The sequence below is a fragment of the Sturnira hondurensis genome, unplaced genomic scaffold, assembly GCF_014824575.4.
Source record: "Sturnira hondurensis isolate 20B ecotype Veracruz unplaced genomic scaffold, ASM1482457v3 Scaffold0013515, whole genome shotgun sequence".
Classification (NCBI taxonomy): Eukaryota; Metazoa; Chordata; class Mammalia; order Chiroptera; family Phyllostomidae; genus Sturnira; species Sturnira hondurensis.
In genome coordinates, this window is record NW_028086146.1 from 824681 (window position 1) to 847288 (window position 22608).

The window sequence follows — 22608 nt, forward strand, 5'->3', positions numbered from 1 at the left end:
GCCAGCAGTGATAATTTCATCTGATTTTTCCACGAGACAGTTCTTATATCACCATCAATTCCGAATCTTGTTTACTTTGATATTAGGTAGTATATTTTCTTTTTTTTTAAAATATTTTTATTTATTTATCTTAGAGGGGAAGGGAAGGAGAGAGAGAGAGAGAGAGAGAGAGAGAGAGAGAGAAATATCAATGTATGGTTGCCTCTCGTGTGTCCCCGGCCAGGAACCGGGAACTGGCCTGCAACCCAGGCATGTGCCCTGACTGGGAATCGAACCTCGATCCTGTGGTTCGCAGGTCCGCGCTCAATCCACTGAGCTACACCAGCCAGGTAGGTAGTATATTTTCCTTCCCATAAACTGAATTTGATACCCCAATACTCATTTTGGCATATGTTACTTAAAAATTTATTGTAAGAAAACTCTGAATTAAAGTTTTGTAATTATTCATATATCATATACAATTTACACTGTCCATGTACAAATGTGGCCATGTCTATAGGTTATTCCAAATTCTTCATTAGAATTTCACAGTATTTTTTGTAAAATCCTTAAAGTCAAAATGTTCGGAATTTCATGTTTTCACATTTTTAATAAATCAAGTTATTTAATTGTCATCTTCTTCTGAGTCATCTAAATCAATATCAAAATCTAAATCATCAGTTTCTTCATTTCTTCTACAGCTCCTTCTACGGCTGGAAGGTGGATTATTTTCTATGTTTTCTGTCTTTTCTGGTTCTTTATTAAACCTAAAAGTGGAAGGAAAAAAATCTCTTTATTTCTCAGACTTTTACTATTTAACTGTGTATACTGAAAAAAAAAAAACCACTTCACACTACATTTCCTGATTAACAGAAGCCTAATGAAATAAGTATAGAGAGAAAGATCCTTGAAGACTAATTTAACTCAAGATCCAATGAATTATAATTCTGTTTAATAAAATATGCTCAAATAAATTAATGCATAATGTCCATTAAAGGAATGTAGTTTCCTAATAAGGAACTCTTCTGTAATAAGTAGTAAATATGAACTTCATGGGTAAATATTTCCATTTTCTAAAAACACGAACTTTTACTTTTACTGTAATGATAAATTAAGTCTGTTTCCTGTATGATAGAAAAAGTCTACATTAGTGTGATATACTGCACCTTAAGACTCTCAGAGCTACTGAACACTTCCTTAAATAAAATTCACTTATCAATTACTGAAAGAGTAAAACCCAAACATAAAGGAAATACTCACGGAATAACAATGTCTTCTTTTTTCCCACATTTTGCACAAACTTCAAGTTCACAGGCACATGGTCTACACATTATGTGATAAGAATCCTTCACTGTCTTTTGTAAACATTTAACACTAAAAGTGGAAAATTAAATCAAACATTAATTTATGTTAATTATCTAAGACTTATTTGATAAAATGAGGAAGTACAGCTAAATATATAGGTAAAAAGCCTAAAAATAAAACTCCTAGATTTCAATCTCAGTTAGATATTTATCTTATGGTACTTTAGATTCATTATACAGCATTTCTAGATAACAGCTCACAGATGCAAAATAACAATAGTACTTGAGATTTATCTACTTTTTTAATTAAATACTTTTGAATTTTATTGTTGTTCAAGTACAGTTTTCTGCTTTCCCCCTCCCCATACCTCATATCTACTTCCTTACAGCCTTAAAAAAAGTCATCTGCACAGAGACAGTTTTACTTCCTCCTTTCCAACGTGGAGGCCATTTATTTCTTTTCCTGCCTAATCACTCTGGTTAGAACTTACAATACTATATTGAATGAAAGTGGTGAAAGCAGGCATCCTTGTCTTGCTCTGATCTTACAGAAAAAGCTTTCAGCCTTCCACTATTGAATATGATATCAGCTTTGGGCTTGTCACAGGGGACATTTATTACATCGAGGTGCTTTCTCTCTATATCCACTTTGTTGCGAATTTTTATCATAAATAGATGTTGGATTTTGTGAAGCACTTTATCTGCATGTATTAGTAAGATGAACATATGATTTTTATCTTTTATTCTATAAATGTGTCATATCACATTGCTGATTTGTAGATGATGAGCTACCCTCACATTCCAGGCATAAATTGCACCAGATTATGGTATATGACCTTTTTAATGTACTGTTGAATTCAGTTTGCTAATATTTGGCTGAGGATTTTTGCACCTATACTAATCAGGAATACTGGCCTACAAATTTCTTTTCTTTTGGCATCCTCGTCTAGTTTTAGTGTCAGTGATGCAGCCTTGTAAAGTGGGCTTGGAAGTGTTCCCTCCTCTTCTATTTTTCGGAAGAGGTGAGAAGGGTTGGATTAATTCTTTGAATGTCTGGTAGAATTCACCAGTGGAGCTGTCTGACACTGTACTTTTCTTTGTGGGGAGTTTTTGATTATTGATCCAGTCTCCTTACTAGTAATCAATTTATTCGGATTTTCTGCTTCTTAATGATTCAGCCTCAATTGGTTGCATGATTCTAGGAAGTGACTCACTTCTTCCAGGCTGTCAAATTTCTTGGTGTGCTTTTGTTCAGAGTAGTCTCCTGTGATTCTTTGTATTTCCTGTGGTATCAGTGGTGACATTTATTTCTTACTTTATTTATTTGATTCCCCTCTTTTTTTCTAGTTAAAGATTTGTCACTTTTGTTTATGTTTTTTAAAGATTTATTTTAAAAACTTTAGTATCATGATGATGCTCCAACAAATGGGGCCACCTGGCCAGGGCAAATTTTGTTTATGTTTTTAAGTAACCAGCTCTTATTAATGTTTTCTGTTGTCTTTTCAGTTTCTATTTAACTTATTTCTGCTCTGATCTATGTTAATTCCTTCTTTCTCTGAATTGAATACTTTGCTTTTTTTTTAAGGTTAGATTTTTAAAAGATTTTATTTATTTACTTTTTTGGAGAGGAGAGAAGGAAAGGAGAAAGAGAGGGAGAGAAACATCAGCGTGCAGCTGCCTCCCACATGGCCCCCACTGGGGACCTGGCCTGCAACCCAGGCATGTGCCCTGACTGGGAATTGAACCAGCAACCCCCTGATTCGCAGCCCACACTCAATCCACTGCGCCACACCAGCCAGGGCATGTTCTTCTTTCTCTAGTTTCTTGAGATATAAAGTTGGATTGTTTAAGATTTTTCTTGTTTCTTGATATAAGCAGTTGTTGCTGTGAACTCTCTTAGAACAGTTTCTGTTGCATCCCATAACTTTTGGTATGTTGCATTTACATTTTCATTTTTCTCAGGGTTTTCTTTTTTCTCTCGTGATTTCTTCTTTGATCCATTGGTTATTCAGCATGTGGCTTATTCTCCACAAATTAGTGAATTATCCAGTTTTCTTCTTGTAACTGATTTCTAGTTTCACACCATTGTGGTTGCAAAAAATGCCTAATATGATTTTATTCTTAATTTTTTACCACTTGTTCTGAGGTCTAACATGTGATTTATCCCAAACAGTATTCCATGTACACTTGAGAATATATATTCTGTTGCTTTAGGATAGAATATACCATATATATGTATATAATATTGTTAAAATGCCCATACCACAATACCTAAAGCAATATACAGATACACTGCAATCCCTATTTAAATTTTGATGGTATTTTCCCCCAAAATAAAACAAACAATCCTAAAATTTGTATGTAATGGCTAAAGACGCCATGTAGCCAAAGCAATATTGAGGAAAGAAAAACAAAGTTGGAGGTACACTGCTCCCTGATTTCAAACTATATTACAAAGCTGTAGTAATCATAATAGTACAATATTGGCATAAAAACAGACATATAGGTCAATTAAAAAGAAGAGAGAGCCCAGAAATAAATCTGCACATGTATGGTCAATTAGTTTATCATAAAGAAGCCAAAAATAAATAAACAGTAGCTTCCATAAGTGCTGGGAAAACTGGACAGCCACATGCAAAGGAGGGAAATTGGACCACAACTGAATACCATACACAAAAATTAACTAAAAATGGATTAATGTCTTTTTTTAAAAGATTTTATTTATTTATTTATTTATCTTTAGAGGGGAAGGAGAGAGAGAGAGAAACATCAATGTATGGTTGCCTTTTGTGTGTCCCCTGCTTGGAGTTGGCCTGCAGGGAACCGGCCTGCAACCCAGCATGCGCCCTGATGGGGAATCGAACCGCGATCCTCTGGTTCGCAGGCCCGCGCTCAATCCACTGAGCTACAACAGCCAGGGCTGGATTAACGTCTTGAATGCAAGACCTGAAACCATAAAACTCCTAAAAGAAAACAAGCTGTACGCTCCTAAACATCAGTTTTGGTGATTCATTTTTGGATTTGACACCACAAGCAAAGGCAAAAGAAAAAATAAGTGGGACTGCATTAAACTAAAATGCTCTGCAAAGGAAATTATCGACAAAATAATGGGGAAAATATTGGAAAAACATATACTTGTAAGGGGTTAATACCCTAAATACATAGAGGACTCTAGAACTTAATAAAAAAATTGATTAAAAAATGGGCAGAGAATCTGAATAGGAATTTTTCCAAAAAGATAAACAGATGGTCAACAGGTATATGAAAAGATGTTTAATATCACTAATCATTAGGGGAATGCAAATCAAAACTACAATGAGATACTCCTTCAAAAAGCTATTATCAAAAAGACTAGAAATAACAAGTGTGGAAAGGGTATAAGAAAAAGGGAACCCTTGTGCACTATTGGCGGAAATGAAAATTGATACAGCTGCTATGAAAAATGGTATGGAGGTTCCTCAAAAAAATTAAAAAACAGAACTACCATATGATCCAGCAACCCACTCCTGGGTGTTTATCTGAAGAAAATAAAAACATAAACTCAGAAAGACATATACACCCTCATATTTATTGCAGTATTATTTATAAAAGCCAAGAAATGAAAACAACCTAAGTGTCCACTGATGGACAAAGAAATGTGGTATATATGTACAAGTAAATATTATACTTCCATAAAAATTAAGGAAATCTTGCCATTTGTGAATACATCCAAGGACCATAAGAACATTATGGCAAGTGAAGTAAAAGTCAGCTAGAGAAAGACATATACTGCATGATCTTATTCATATGTGGAAGCTAAAAATAAAAACAAACACACAAACAAACCTAGCGTATGGACAGAGAGCAGAATGATGGTGGCCATAGGCAAGAGGTGAAATGTCAGTGAAATAGGTGAACGGGATAAAAGGGTACAATCCTCCAGTTATTAAATATATAAGTCATGGGAATGTAATGTACAGCACAGAGACAATAGTTAATAATGCTATACTGCATATCTGAAAGTTACTAGAGAGTAAATCTTAAAAGTTCTCATAACAAGAAAAATTTTTGCAACCATGTATGTTGATGGATGTCAAATGGACATATTATGATGATCATTTCACAATGTGTACATGTATCAATAATTACATTGTACACCTGAAACTAATATTATGTAACATGTCAATTATACCTCAATATAAAAAATGTAAAGCTTTTGTGCATCAAAGAATATTATCAAGAAGGTAAAAAGAATACCCTGATGAATGGGTGTAAACATTTGCAAAACATATCTGATAAGGGACTTGCATCTAGAATATATAAAGAACTCGTAACTCCATAATAAAGACAAATAACTCAATTAAAAATAAACACCATAGCCCTGTCTGCTGCGGCTCAGTGGATTGAGCGTGGGCCCACAAAATGAAAGGTCACTTGTTCTATTCCATCAGGGCATATGCCCAAGTTGTAGGCTGGGACCCCTAGTTGGGAGCGTGCAAGAGGCTACCAATTGACGTTTCTCTCCCTCTCTTTCTTCCTCTCTCCCCTCTCTCTAAAAATAAATAAATGAAATCTTTAAAATAAATAAATAAATGAAACACCTGAATACACATTTTGCAAAAAAAGGCATCTAAATGGCCAATACATACGTGAAAAGATGTTCAACATCAACAGCCGTCAGGGAAATGCAAATCAAAGTCACAGTGAGATACCTACCACCTCACACCCACTAAGATGATTATTAACAAAAAGATGGGCAATACCAAGTGTTGGTAAGGATGTAGAGAAACTGCAATCCCTGTACTGGTGGGAAGAAAAAGGCATGGTCACGTCTTTAAATAACGCTTCTTCCATTTTTTTAAAAAAGGTTTCATCTATCTATTTTTTAGAGGGAGGGAAAAGGAGAGAGAAAGAGGAGAAACACTGCTGTGCCAGAAGACCATGCAACAGTTGCCAACATCCCCCTAACAGGGGTCCTGATCTGTACCCAGGCATGTGCCCTGACCAGGAATTGAACTGGCAGCCTTTCTGTTTGCAGAATGATACCCACTCCACTGAGTCACACCAGTCAGGGAGGTATATACTTTTGAAAATAGTTTGACAGTTCCTCAAAAGGTTAAATATAGTTATCAAATAACTCAGGAACCTCACTTTTAAAATACACCCAAGAGAATTGAAAATGTATAATTATGCACACAAATATTTGTACATGAAATGTTCATAACAGCATTATTTGGAATAGCCAAAAAAGTGGGAACAATCCGAATGTCCGTAAAATTGATGAATGGGTAAATAAGATGTACAGCTATATGAGACATTATTATTTAGTGATAAAAAACAAATTAAGTATAGATACATGTTACAGTTTGCTTAAAAAAATTATTCTGAAATAAAGCCAGTCACAAAGAATATCTATTATATGATACTGTTTATATGAAATACCCAAAACCAGTAAATCTACAGAGACAAAAAGCAAGGGGTGGGGATATGTTTGGAGAAAAATGGAGATTGATGGCTACAAGTATGGGTTTCTTTCTGAGATAATGAAAAGTTTCAAAAGTTGATTGTTGGGACTGCTGCACCGCTCTGTGCCGCCCGACCGGCCGCTGAGTTGTGCACTTCGGACAGATGAGCTGTGCGGCATGTGAATGAACTCTTAGTCAAACTTTTAAAACAGTCAAATGGAAATGTTAGGAATGGGAAAAACAAAGTGAAAGATAAAAAGTATAAGAAATATACTTTAAATACAAATAAAGTACAACAAGAAAAAAAACATGCAAACACTAATTAAAATAAGTTAAATTAACATGACAATAAAGGATCAGTTCCCCCAAACCACACAATAATCCTAAATATTTATGCACCAAAAATGGTGTTAAAACAAATGAGGGAAAATTATTGAAGTAAAAAGAGAAATACACAAATCCACAATTACAACTAGGGACTTCAATACTTCTTTCTCTGTAACAAAAGGGACAAAGAGACAAAAAAAAAAAAATCAGTAAAGATATAGAACACCTGGTTGATAGAAAACTATTAACTAACTGACATTCACAGAACCCTCCACACCCAAGAATAGCAATATATTTTCAAGTACACATGAAACATTCTTCAAGATAGACCATATCCGAGCCATAAAACCAACCTCAATAAATTAAAGAAAAAAACAACCTGTAAAGTTATATGTGTGTTCTCTTACCACAATGAAATTAACTAGAAATCAGTAACAGAAAAAATATAGGGAAAATGTCCAAATATCTATAAATTAAAGAGACTACTTCTAAAGAATCTACAGGTCAAAGAAGAAGTCACAGAGAAATTAGAAAATATTTTCATTGAATGGCAATGAAAATATATTATCAACATTTGTGAAATAGAGCTAAAAATGTTCTTGGGAAATATATATAATTATATGTTTATATTAAACCGGAAAAACTTTCTATACTTTCACCTTAAGAAAGTAGAAAAAGATAAACAAATTAATCTCAAAGCAAATAAAAAGAAATATTGATATGAACTGATACCTGTGAAATTGAAAAAATCAGAAACACCCAAACCAGGTTCTTTTGAAAAGATTAATATAATTCATAAACACATAATCAGACTGATCAGGACAAAAAAAAGAGAGGGCACAAATTACCAATATCAGGAATTAAAGAGGGGACAGCACTGCAGACCTAACAAATATTAAAAGAATAATAATAAAATTTTACTAACAACTCTACACCCATGTATCCAACATCATCATTAAAATAGACAAAAACCTATGAAGTACTTTATTAAGAAGAAATAATTAAAGTTTCCTCTATCCATTAAAGGAAAATTTAATCATAGTTAAAAACTAAACTCTCCAACAAATAAAACTCCAGGCCCAAATGTCTTCATTGGTGTATACTACCAAACATTTAAGAAATATCAGTATTACTCATTTTACACAAACCCTTCAAAAAACAAAACAGGAAGAAGCAGTTCTCAATTCATTTGATGAGGCCCTAATATCAAGACAAAACAAAGACAAATTTATAGACTATAATTTCTAATACACATAGATGTAGATATCTATGACAAGTCAAATCTATCAATATATTATGAGAATACATATCATGACCCACTAGAGTTTATCCAAAGGCCTGCAAGACTAATTTGGTATTAACATAAATAAATGTAACTGAACAAATCAATGTTCTAAAGAAGAAAAAACATATGATAATCTCAATAGATGCAGAAAAATCATTTGACAATGTCCATTCATAATAAAAAGCCTTGGCAAACTTCAGTGGGTTGAATGCCATCCTGAGAACCCAGAGGTCACTCTTTTGGTTCCTGGCCAGGGCTCCTGGCCGGAGCACATGCCTGGGTTTCTGTCCGGTCCCCAGTTTGGGGCACGCAGGAGGCAACCAACTGATGCATCTCTTGCACACTGATGTTTCTGTCCCTTTCTTTCTCCTTCCCTTCTCCTCTCTCTAAAATGAATAAATAAAAATCTTTAAAATAAAAGAAAAAGAAAACTTCAACCTGATAAAATGTATCTACAAAGAAGCTACAACCAATAGACTTAATGATAAAAGACTAAAAACCTTACCCATAAAATCAGGAATAAGACAAGAGTATCTGCCCTCATTATTCCTAGGCAGCACATAAAGTCAAAAGAAGTAAGTCATACAGATTGGAAAGCAAGAAATAAAACTGTCTTCATGCAGAAAATCCCCAAGTATCTATTTTAAAAAGTATTAGATATAAAAAGTAAGTTTATTAAAGTCACAATATATAGGGTCAGTCAACAAAAATATACTATTTCTTTTTTTCTAATTAAGATTTTATTTATTTATGTTTAGAGAGAGGAGAAAGGAAGGCAAAAGAGAAGGTACAAAACATCCATGTGTGGTTGCCTCTAGGTCACCCCGAACCAGGGACCTTGCCTGCACCCCAGGCGTGTGCCCTGATGGGCAATCAAACCAGCTACCCTTTGGATCGCAGGCCAACATTCAATCCACTAAATCACACCAGCCAGCAAGGGCTAAACTGTATTTCTATGTCATAGTGATGACCAATAATTTTCTGTAAAACTTGACACGCTGAGTCTAAAAGTTATGAGAAAAAAGCAAAGAAATTATAACAGCCAACACAATTTTCAAAAAAAAAAACAAGGCTGGGAATTCTCCTGCCTAGATTTAATCAGGGTAGTGGGGTATTGGTGAAAGGACAGACACACAGATCAATGACACAGAATGGAACCCCCAAATAAACCCCTACCTATGTCAATTAATTTCCAACACAGCACAAAGGGAATCCAATGAAGAAAGGATTGTTTTTTTTTCTTCAACAAATGATGCACCAGCAATTAGGGAGCCACAGAATTAACAGGAAATGAGTCATACCCAAATATAAAAGCAGAAAATAGCTGCAAAACACATATAAGATTTATATACCCAGAATATAAAAAACTTTCAAAAGTCAGTAACAAGTAAACAAAACAACTCAATAAAAACATGAACTAAAGCTATGAACAGAAGTTTCCTCAAAGAAGAAACAGGGATACAAAATGAGCACATGAAAAGATGTTTAGCATTACTGGTCATCAGAGGTATGCAAATTTAAATCACAATGAGATATAATTTATGGCTAAATTACCTGGAACTCTCATAAACTTCTGGTGAGAATGTAAAGGGTACGCCACTCTGGAAATAAGTTTGACAGTTTCTTATAAACATACCCTTCACATACAACTCAGCAATATCACTGAAAATACACGTTCACGCAAAATGTGTCAAAACTGTTATGGGAATCTAATTCATAATCAGTAAAAATCAGTGACCCGCGGCACTAAGGCAGCACGTCTGACTCCACAGTCACTAAAAATTAACCAAACCCTAAATGTACATTAACTGATGAATGGATGAACAATCAGTAGTCCAATTTGAGGAAAAGCAAGTTTGGATTAGAAAAATCTTCGGTGTTTGTTTTGCTTTAGCATTTAAAACTTCTTAAAAAATTTTAAAGAAAGTCTATCTTGGTTAGGTTTATCTGAGGCTTCATGAAAATTAGAATGTTTTCATTTGTTTCCCCCTGGTGCGAATCAATCTTTAGGTATTCAAAATGCTAATTAAGGGATAAAACTATTTACAGAACTGTCAATGTTAAAATTTACATGTAAAATAGGCTTTACAAATGGGACCTCCGGTTTTGGAATCTGAAGTCAAAAGATCACAGATTCTACGCTCTCTAGCACAACTCTTCAAAACACTAAACACTGGCCCAGTCACCTGCAGAGCTTATTAAAATGCAGATTAATGGCTACGCCCATTATTTACATAATCAGAGTCTCGGGGATGGGTCCCAAGAATGTGCCAGTTAAACAACTCTTCAAGACACTCTTATGCACACTAGCACTTGAAAACCCTTGACCAGATCAAAGTCCCACTGCCGGTTAGGATTGGAATGGCCAGTTTGGAGGAGGAATTCTCCTGCTGAGAGAGAGATTATTCTCTTTTCAAATTTAAATTCCTTCTGGAAACCAGTTAGGGTGTATTAGGCTAGTACCTTTGTGAATTTAAATACCTATTTTTTTTAAGGAGATACACACATTTTTTTGAATGACATGTTTCTTCCTTATAAATGTAAGACATATGTGTGAAAATGTAAACGACATCAATTTTTAGATGTTTATAACCTTCAAGTTTCTCTGTCACGGAAGTGACACCTTTGAGTCCTCTCTTTCAAACTCTCAATCCTGGCTTTACACCCTCCCCGGGTGAAGAGTGAGATAAAGTCTGAAAGTAACTGAGTTTCTGGATTTTGTTTAAGCCACATAAAATCTTGACCTTAAGCCTACAGGGGTTTAGATATCATTTAATGATAAGAGATATGCATTCCAAGTTATCATAAAACTTGTGAAATACACTAAAACATCTTTAAAATAACTGGAAATCATTTATCACTCCTGAGTATTTTTTTCTTACAAAGTACAAAGCATAAGGAAAAACTTTAGTCACCTAAATGTACATTTGCCCTTGAAAACGGCTGTATTTTAAAAATTTTGTGAGTACATTGCTAACTAAGAGGACTTCAAATGTTAAAGTAATATTGGTTTTCCTTCTTTCATTTCTCCATAGAATATAAATTTCTAGGAATAACCAAATAATCCGGACCATTCATATACCACAACTAATTAAATTAGTGCAAGCTGTGGTCAGATATAAACCATGTTCACTAACAAAGAAGAACAGTAATATACTTTTTAAAAATAAAAAATATTTACCTTTCTACAAAACACAAAATAAAAACTAATTGAATGTTAACATTTTTTCACTCTATATTTTAGGATGAAAATCAGAGATAAAATTTTCAATGGACCTCTGTAAATACTAGAAAGTACTACTTTGAAAGAGGCACTGAGCTGGGAGACAGGGACCCAGACTCTAGCCCCGCCGGGACGGGTCCTTGCAACACGACCTTTGAAGCTACTTTAACTTCTGTGAGTCTCGTTCTTTTTTTTTTTTATTCTTTAGAAGGAAAGAGGGAGAGAGATATCAATATATGGTTGCCTCTCATGTGTCCCCCACTGGGAACTGGCCTGCAACCCAGGCATGAGCCCTGACTGGGAATCGAACTGCGATTGTCTGGTTCGCAGGCCCGCACTCAATCCACTGAGCTACACCAGCCAGGGCTCATTCTTATAACAGACACTAAAAGTGCTGGCACTTAGGCATGAACAAAGGCAATGGCACTTATACAAAGTCAGTGAAAAAACAAAAATAAAAAATCCGTATACCTTTCAATGACAAGATTGTCATATTTACATGATTTGTTATATAGTATAACAAAACATATCAACATCTGGAAGGTCTGTATAACTTAGTGAACTAGTATTTTCCAAATGAGCAAATGCATTATGTTACAAAATCATCCATAAGAGAAGGATCTATTCAAAGCACAAGACAGCAATTTAACAGCACCTAGTGTTCGCCGACGTATTTCAGATTCCACATTGTAGGAAATTGCCATTTGTTGATATTTGGTATAGTATCAAGGATGAATCACTACAATTATGAGGAAAAGGCTATTAAAGTTCACTTTCTTTTTCCTTCTGAAACCCAGGGTCCTTATGACAATGATTAAATTAACCTTTATATCATAGTTCTAGCAATCATCTCTCTCCCTCTCCCTCAGAGATCTAGCCTTGACCCCCATCAACAGCAACACCCCGGGCTGCAGGAGAGGGCAGCCAGACCTGGGTCACAATGATCACAGGGTCAGGCCCTCTAACAGTAACATCTTGACCTAAGTTTTGTGTCAGCTCCTGCTCCCTAAGGTAGATTGACCCCCCCAGACTACTTTGCCTGAAACCAGATAGAAGGACACTGGGACAGACCTCAGATCTGTCCTAAAGACCCAACGAAGTGATTCATTACCCTCATCTCACCTCCACCAATTAGTTCCCATATCACACCAAACCCCTAGCCTGGGGTGTCTAGTGATTTTGCCCCGTATAACCTGCAAACTACCTGCCACTGGGGAGCTCAGGTTTTTAAGTGCTGGCTCTCCATTCTCCTGGGTGGTACAATTTATCAGTAAAATAACCCATATTTCTCCACTGCAATTCTCAGTGTTTACTGTCTGGCTCTGCTGGCTCTGGGTGGACAAACTCTTTCCGGTGACACTTCCACTGGGAAGGCATTACGGAGATTTGTAAAGTAAAACAGCACCACTTGTCTCACTAATATTTTTGGTTCAAAATTTACTTCTCATAAGAAGTTATTAACACTTAATGAGCATCTGGTACTTATTTACTAAATAATTATTTTTTAAGTGTAAAAGGGTCCTGAGATCAAGAGTTTGAGAACCAGACATATACACAATCAATACCAGTGAGGAAAAGAACTGATATTTCTAGTCCTTACCAGAAGTAAAAGGCTTGTTTTTACTCTGCCACAACTTTTCTGGCACTGCTTTCATTTCCTGGTCATATTATTATACTTTAACCTTTATCATAATTAAGGTCCACTTGTAATAGTCTCACATATGTGATGACTAAGTGCTTTTGTAAACGGTGAGCCGCGCCACTCCACCTTTGGTGTGCAGGTAAGAAACTTAACATTGACAGAATTCCATAACACATTTCCTCCAGTGGCTCTAAGTAATCTGTGCTAACATAGAAAGGTTCTGAAAATATACTAAGGAATTACATCATATGCTACTTAGCAAATGCTTTTAAGAAAACAATGTCCCCAAATTCCAAGAATTTTGAGAAGTTACTATTCACTTTCCTGTGTCCCTAAATGATGTGTTTGAAAATAAGTGGAAAAATCAGACCAAGTCTTCTAGTTGCAATAGTAAATTTGATTAGGATAATTCTTTTTTTAAGTTTTGTTCATTTTTTAAATACATTTTTTATTTTTATTTATTGATTTTGAGAGAGTGAGAGAAACATTGATTCGTTGTTCCACTTACTTATGTTTACTGGTTGCTTTTCGTATGTGCCTGACTAGAGATCAAACCAGCAACTCTGGAGTATTGGGGAAGATGCTCCAACCAGCTGAGCTTCCTGGCCAAAGCTAGAACAATTCATAAGAGTACAAAAAGATTCACCTCTGATCAAGAGTAGTTTAAAAAGTAGTTTAAAAAAAGAGAGAAGATCAAAACCATTACACTAATGATTTCTATTTAAAATCAAAGCTTGCTGTACAATCAATATTAGTGTTGAAAAGTAGGCTTCATTCACAGGTGAGCAGCGACAACAATGACGAGGGCTCCACTTCTGCCTTTAGGTAGTATATTCAAAGCCAATAGAAAGTGTCGTTTTTGAAAGACAACACTGATTAATGTTCCTGAATCAAGATTATGTAATAAGAGAAAAGAAAAACTAAGAACAAATGACAATTTATGTGGAATTTCCCCAAAGACATACAGAGACAGCTCGAGGTCATTTCCATTGTCTGTTAAAGAAAATAGAGGATTCTTGATCATTTTCCCCTCCATTCTCTGGTGCCTTCCTCAGTGTTTTGCGTAAACATTGTTTATAGCAAACACTTTTCTATTTTTAATTTATACATTTTCTAAATCTATCTCTCCTGCTTCCCTTTTATTATTCCTGTATGGTCTTTACCGTGTGCCCTAAAAGCAAGTAACGAATGTCCAACTGATGGACAAAGAACACCTCCGGTGCTCTCTGTGCATTAATTTGCTTCTTTGAAAAATGACTGCAGTGGTACTCTTTATTAAGCAGAATTTTATGAGTATAGTACTTCTTTCCTTCAAAAGTTAATGCATTAACAAATGCTGGCAAGGATGTGGAGAAACTGGAATCCCACGCACTGTGGGAGGGATGGCAGAATGGTACAATCACTACAGAAAATGTACAGAGTCCTTAAATACTTAAACACAGAACTACTGCAACCCAAATGTCCACCAACAAATGAATGGATAAACCAAATGTGGTGCACGCACACACAGTGAAATATCATTCATCCTAGAAAAGGAAGGGAATTCTGTCACGTGCTACAACATGGATGAGCCTTGAAGACATTATGCTTAGTGAAACAAACCAGTTACAAAAAGACAACTACTGCATGACTTCATTCATATGAGATCTTTAAAGTTGTGAAATTCATAGCAACGGAAAGTATAATGGTGGTTATCACAAGCTAGCAGGCGTGAACAGGAAGTTGTCGTTTAACGGGTATGGCATTTTCAACTTGCAAGGTGAAAAGAAGTCTTAGAGATCTGTTGCACAACAATGTGAGTATACTTAACATGAATGAACTATATACTCTTAAAATGGTTAAGATGGTAAATTTTATGCATTTTCTACTACCACCAGAAAAACAGACAGATAGATAGTAGATGGATGGATAGGGAACTTCAAAAAGAACAGGCAGGGCTGATGTATAAAAGATTATCTTGAAGGTCTTAGTTGGGCTAATTCAGCTATAAAAACAACCTCGAAGTAAAGAGGGAGCCTATTGTTAGAGAGGTAAGCCATAGCGTGGGGCACGGCCTGTTTAGGACCCTCTCGACCCTCTATCTCATCTTCTCCCAAACAGCAGTATTTTTTGTTTTTCACAAAGCGTCCCCACCCTCAACTCCTCCACACATTGTACTAGACACAGAAAAGCAGAAGTTCATTGGGGACAAAGCTCCCTACCTGCTGCTAAAAACCCAACTCTTCCCCATAGAAACCCTTAAAACATTTATGTGTAACAAGCCTTTTTAAAAATATTAACTTATTCAAACTCCAGACCACTCTTGGTATTTGAGTAGAGGTGCGATAGAAGAGAATTTATTTATTTAATGCAATGAAATATGAACAGATATGGCTGCCTGGGGCAGTCAGTGGGAATTTAAACCAAGAGGCAGTCAAGCTAAAAATTATCGGTTAGAATAGCTGGATGTGAGGGCCAGGGCCTCAGCAGGAGAGGCTTTGTTTAATGAAAAGATGTCATGAAGAGCAGTGTGTGAAGCATGAAGCAGCTCCCACATGTCATGAAACTGGTTCTTCCCTAGGCAATGCTGGTTCCAAGGCATATTATTACACCAGTTCTTCTTTTCTTCATTTGAATTATTTTTAGGATGAAAGCTACTTTCAATCACATTTTTCTTAAGGCATTTAAGGTCTGGGCTCCCTTTGTCCCATTCAGGAAAGTTCTGTTTTGGCCTGTTGTATTTAATGAACTCCTGGGTAATCTTTTGTTTTATTCAAGAATTCTTCAATAAAAACTTTTACAAACTTGAAAAGTTTGTAAAACACTAACCTAAGATATTGAAAGGACCAAAGTTTTTCCTCCCTGAGGCTGCTTTTTTGGGATACTGATTTTCAATTGTTTATTAAAAAACAAAAGACTCAAAAAGAAACGTTGACCCTCCCCCCATTTCCTGCCCGAGAGATTCCGACAGAAACCTGCTCTGAGAAGGGAGCCTTGGCTTAATCTCTTTAAGAATCTTCACCCAGGCGTCAGTCAGGAAGACTCCAGGCTGGTTAGCTAGATCCTCCCACCCGCTGTGTCCCATTGTTTCTGAGTTACCTACCAAGAATATTCCTGCCCATGTGTTCCCCCCTCCCTCAACTACCTGTAAATCGCCCATTCTCACTCCTAAAATCTAAGCCTCTGTCCCATACCCTCCCATTTCTCTTTTGTCCAGAAACTTATACACCCAGTGTTGCCTCACTGTGTTTAGAATTTTCATGACTATGTGGATTCCCCATGCACATGTATTAAAAACTTGATTTTTCTCCTGTTAGTCTGTCTTTGTTAATTTTATTATTAGCCCAGCCTAGAAAAATGTAGAAGTTGAGAGCAAAAGTATTTGTTTTTAGCCCCCTACAACATACGTGACATTTCAGTGGCTTGACCTTGTGAACATCCATTTTATACATAGCAGGGTTTCTCAACTCAAACACTATAGACAGTTGGCGTGGTTATGTCTTGGCTGTGGGGACTGGCCTGTGTATGGTAGGATGTTTAGCAGCATCCCTGGTCTCTACCCACTATATGCTAGTGGCATCCCTCCCAAGTCCTCTGGTCAGGACAATCAAAAATGTCTCTAGACATTTACAAATGTATCTGGATGAAGGCAGCGGGGTGGGGCAGGGGAGCCTAATCCTTCCCCTTTCCTGTTGAGAACTACTGATAGAGGTCTCACAGGACCGATTCTAAGCTCAGATCCTAATCTATTTGTGGCCTGTTGTTTTATACCAGCTTCTCCATTCTCTTCTACTACTATGACTATGTTAAATATTTCCTAGCACTGTAGTAGTGGTGATTTTTCCTTTAGGAAGAAAAAAGAAGCAGGCTAGCAAGTTTAGCACAAGCCTGGGTATTTGCCCACCATACTTCTAAATTAACAGGAGAAAAGGATTGCTTAGTTACCTAAAATACAAGGTGTAACAAGATTCTAGGTACCAGCTCAGGCATTTCTGTACCTGAACATAACATCTGTTTCTCTAGATGCATGTATTTTTCAAAGAAAGCTGTATATAAATAAGCATAAATGCCAACAAAGAAAAAATTTAATTTGTAAGTGATTAGCTTGAACAAAACATTTCAAATTTTAATACAAGTTCCACTACTGTGGTGAGTCTAAAAATATATATATTTTCCACCCACTTTGTAAGTGCTTCTGGCTGGGCTAATAACAAAATTAAAGGAGACAGATTAACAGGAAGAAATGCAAGTACAATACATACACATGGGGGAATTCACAGGAAAACACTGGGCATATAAGACATTTTTGGGAAAAGGAGAAAAGCATGCTGGGTAACAGATTATCAGATTTCTGAAGTGAGAATGGGCAATTCACAGGGAGCTGAGGGAGACAAAACACACATGGCAGAAAACCCTTGCTGAGTGACCCAGAAACAATGGGACACGGAGGGGATCTAGCCAACAGGCACCTGCCTGAAGTTGTCTTGTTTACCATACTTAATACAAATTAGGAGAAGGGGAATATCATAAAACCTCCTTCCTGGAGCTGCTTTTTCTGAATCTGGAGCAGAAAAGGGCGGGGGAGTGGGGGGTGTCAAAGGTCCTTTCTGGGCCTTTTGCTTCTTAAAAAACAGCTTAAAATCAACATGCCCAAAAGCAGGTTCAGGATGGCAGAATCTTGGTCCCTTTACTACCATCAGCCTCTTTCATCAATGGATTTAAATCCCTTCACAATGTTGGTCAAGTCTTAATATGCAGAGAAAGCAAAGTGGACAAAGATGAGTTATACTTTCTAAAGACTCTCAATCCTGGATCGGAGTTTGAAAGCTAGGCTTTCTAAAATGCCTAATGTGTCACAGGTTCAGTGTAATCTAAAATTTACAATGCTCTGCGCCAGAAAGGTAGCCTCCTAGGTAATATGCTTGGACCACATTTTGACTAGTAGTTTGTTAGTCTCCCATTAGTCACCATTTATTTTGCATTATCTAAGGCTTCTTTATTCTTAGAGACCTTCCTTCAGGCTTTAATGTCCTGTTATCTGTATTTGGTATTTATACAACATTTCATCTCTCTGATTTTGCCCTCGTGATGAGCTATTCTATGGTTAACCTCGTCTGCCTCAGGGTGAAGTGGAACTGCAGCTCCTGAGGTCATTCAAAGGCCTCTGGGGGAAGCTACACTGCCCAGGTAGTGGCAACATCGCCAGGAACTCATCTGACTCTTAAGAACTTCAATGACTCCAAGACAGGACACAATTGGTGGCCTCTGGGTCCATGTGCCCACAGCCAACCATTCTTAAGATTTTTATGTTACATGTTTTTTAGAACTAAACATAAGATTTGCTATTAACACTGTTTCTGTTCACATTTTTTAAACTGAGTTTCCTTCTGAAAAGAATACTTGTACTTCCAGGATTTAAAGTATGCAAATTCTTCTCAAGCAGAAACAATATTAAGCTCACAGCAATATAGACACACAAAAACGGAAAGTCCAAGGACTGTCACAAGTAAGTTCAGAAATTCTACAGAAAATCATAGCATCTACAACATTTACAATACAATAATCTTTCACACACTGGCATATTCACAATGAAGATAAATATACAGGATGCAGCACATAAAAGAAATTAAAATACAAATAATGGATAAGGCAGGGACATTTTTAAATAATTTCCTTTGTTATAATACTACTCTATTAAACTCTATGGCTAAGTAAAGATTTGTTACCTATATCACAAACTCCTTTAGGAGATAACAATACCAATAGAAAAATGGAGACCCTGGCTGGTGTAGCTCAGTGGACTGAGCTCGGGCCTACGAACCACACAATCATGGTTCGATTCCCAGTCAGGGCACATGCCTGGGTTGCAGTCCAATTCCCGGCAGGGGACTCATGGGAGGCAACCATACATTGAAATCTCTCTCCTTCTCTCCTTCCCTTCCTCTCTAAAGATAAATAAATAAAATCTTAAAAAAAAGAAAACTGGAATATGATGATCTTTAAATACATTTTTATAGAAAGATTTGCTGAAAATATTCAGAAAGTTACAAATCTTATGTCAGGCCTATTAACCAAATCTACACACTCTATAAGCACGACCAGTACCTAGTTTCGACTGTACAGAACAGTTTACTCATTCGTGGATATCTAGCATTGGACACTAACTGTTGCCTAATTTCCTACTGCTAATTTGGGCCAGTGAGCAGAAGACATTAGATTTGTTTCAAAGTNTTTCTGTTCACATTTTTTAAACTGAGTTTCCTTCTGAAAAGAATACTTGTACTTCCAGGAATTAAAGTATGCAAATTCTTCTCAAGCAGAAACAATATTAAGCTCACAGCAATATAGACACACAAAAACGGAAAGTCCAAGAACTGTCACAAATAAGTTCAGAAATTCTACAGAAAATCATAGCATTTACAATACAATAATCTTTCACACACTGGCATATTCACAATGAAGATAAATATACAGGATGCAGCACATAAAAGATAAGAAATTAAAATACAAATAATGGATAAGGCAGGGACGCTTTTAAATAATTTCCTTTGTTATAATACTACTCTATTAAACTCTATGGCTAAGTAAAGATTTGTTACCTATATCACAAACTCCTTTAGGAGATAACAATAGCAATAGAAAAATGGAGGCCCTGGCTGGTGTAGCTCAGTGGACTGAGCGCGGGCCTACGAACCACACAATCGCAGTTCGATTCCCAGTCAGGTCACATGCCTGGGTTGCAGTCCAATTCCCGGCAGGGGACTCATGGGAGGCAACCATACATTGATATCTCTCTCCTTCTCTCCTTCCCTTCCTCTCTAAAGATAAATAAATAAAATCTTAAAAAAAAAAAAAAGAAAAGAAAAATGGAATATGATGATCTTTAAATACATTTTTATAGAAAGATTTGCTGAAAATCTTCAGAAAGTTACAAATCTTACGTCAGGCCTATTAACCAAACCTACACACTCTATAAGCACGACCAGTACCTAGTTTCGACTGTACAGAACAGTTTACTCATTCGTGGATATCTAGCATTGGACACTAACTGTTGCCTAATTTCCTACTGCTAATTTGGGCCAGTGAGCAGAAGACATTAGATTTGCTTCAGAGTGTTTTCTTTGAGGGGGAAATACTAGAAGAACACAGCCCAAAAAAGCACCAAAAAACAACTACCTTAAAATAGCATAGAGAAACTTATAAAAGGGGGTCAACTATACCTATAATTAGTAGTAAAAATTTATTAAAGTATAATACAAAAATATTAAGTAGCTAAAGTTAATCTATCCTTCCTTGAGGCGTTTACCTTTCAATATTAAAAAGAAGCACCTTAAGTAAAATAAATTGCCCAAAATAAAAAGTTCAAAACTGGTAAATATTCTCAAGAAAAGAAATTACACTATAGTTGAGCGTGGGCCTGCGAACCAGAGGATCATGGTCCGATTCCCAGTCAGGGCACATGCCCGGGTTGCAGGCCAGGTCCCTGCAGGCCAACTCCCAGCAGGGGACGCACGAAAGGCAACCATACATTGATGTTTCTCTCCCTCTCTCCTTCCCCTCTAAAGATAAATAAATAAATAAAATCTTTAAAAAAAAGAAAAGAAATTACACTATAGCTTGACTCATAGATTTGTAAAATATGTGACATTATTTTTCAAACACATAAACAGCAAAGGTTACATCATATTTATTTTTTCGGCTAACCTTCCAAACTAAGTAAATGTCCTCCTGGGAAGGAAGACAGAACACATTTAAGGAAGCTGCCACTACTCAAAAGCTAAAAGGAAAATAAAGCAGCAATGAACAACTGTGTTCGCAATAGCTAATACCTAAACTACCAAATTAAAACTCCTAGTGCAAAAATACCATTGCACATATTAATGTAACTTTTATATTGAAAAGGATCACTTAGGCAGCAGTTACCCCCAATGTAGTTCTTAGTCAGCTCAGCTGCAGGATCTAAGGAAGCAGCACCAGGAGGCACGGAAGGCTGCTAAAGCAAAATCCCAGAGTGGCAGAAAAAGGTTGAGGGACAGAGGAATGAGAAACAAAGTCCAGTACCTGTTCATTTAAACCCAAGTATTCAAAGGAATGAAATGGTAAATTATCAGTCTAGCAATTTATTTACGATACTTCATCTGAGCCATTTCAGTAATCTTCATGGGTTGCATTAAAAAGTCAGACCCATTTTAAGACCCTTTGGGAAAGATGATCCACAGTAAATATTGTTACCTCATCAGTGGGAGGTAGATTTTTACAAAACAAATATTCTCCTCTCTGCCCTAGCGCACCTTTTATGAACAAAAGTCTATAAAAATGGTGCATTATTTATTAATAGAAGAACGCAGCAGGAAATGATCAATTGACTTTTTCAGTCTACTTTTCTTCACAAAGCAGGAGTCAGCATGTAAGATAAGTTCTACACGGGAGAATGAAATCTCTTCTCTATTTACCTTAAAATTTAAATACAATTTTGCCCTGGCTGATGTAGCTCAGTGGATTGAGCACAAGCCTGCGAACCTTTAAGGAATGGCGGTTCAATTTCCAGTCAGGGCACATGCCTGGGTTGCAGGCCAGTTCCCAGTGGGGGACACATGACAGGCAACCATACATTGATATTTCTCTCCTTCTCTCCTTCCCTTCCCCTCTAAAGATAAATGAATAAAATCTTTTAAAAAATTTAAATACAATTTTGAAAACTGTGGAATGAAATAGCAAACAAATGGTACATACAATACTGGTAAGGCAATTAAGGAACTTAACTCACCATTTTTTAGGCTTTGACAATGGTTTGTATTTGCTGTATTTTACACGCCATTCAAGAACTTCTTTACAGCGCTGACATACTCCATCATGAAGTTTTTCATTAATTTTCTTAAAAAAAAAAAGAAAAGTAAATTGAGAATTTCATCTGTGAGCCAGCATTACAAACCCCATGAAAAAGTCACATAAGAAATTTAAATTAAAAAAAAAGTAACCTAACTGTAACATGTTAATACTTTATGATATGTATTTTTACATACATTACTCAATTTGCCTTTTATAAACCAAAGATTCTTAACTGGTGTTGTCAGTAACATCTCTAGGAAACGTTCTAACCCGCTGGTAGGAGGACTTTGAGAGTCCCCACTATTGATTTTGATGTGTACATATGTCAAAACTTAGGATTGTAGAGTTAAGATATGTGCATTTTACTGTAAGTTATACCTCAATAAAAAAGCAATAATAACGAAGAAAACCTAATTCATATTTTAAGACTATTCTTTTGACAATTCAAATCTTACCGAGGAGAAGTAAGAAGTTGGACTTAGCAATCAGATAGTCCTGCCTGGTCTGCAGGGGAGAGCAGGGACTGAGAGCTGAGAGAGGACTGCAGGGAGAGGACTGCAGGGAGAGGCCCCTGCGAGCAAGAAGGCATTTAATTA

General features: G+C 36.3%; 1 protein-coding gene across 1 annotated transcript in view; it reads right to left on the minus strand.

Annotated features, from left to right (window-relative positions):
* Positions 1-336: 336 nt before the first annotated feature.
* The window catches only part of CUNH9orf85 (chromosome unknown C9orf85 homolog), a 52929-nt gene continuing 30657 nt past the window's right edge, over positions 337-22608 (minus strand). Inside the window, exons 2-4 of the mRNA XM_037061674.1 lie at positions 21951-22057; positions 1240-1353; positions 337-746 (exon numbers count right to left, since the gene is read on the minus strand). Coding sequence (XP_036917569.1) covers positions 605-746; positions 1240-1353; positions 21951-22057 — 363 coding nt within the window. The 3' untranslated portion in view covers positions 337-604. The remainder of the gene's footprint in view (positions 747-1239; positions 1354-21950; positions 22058-22608) is intronic.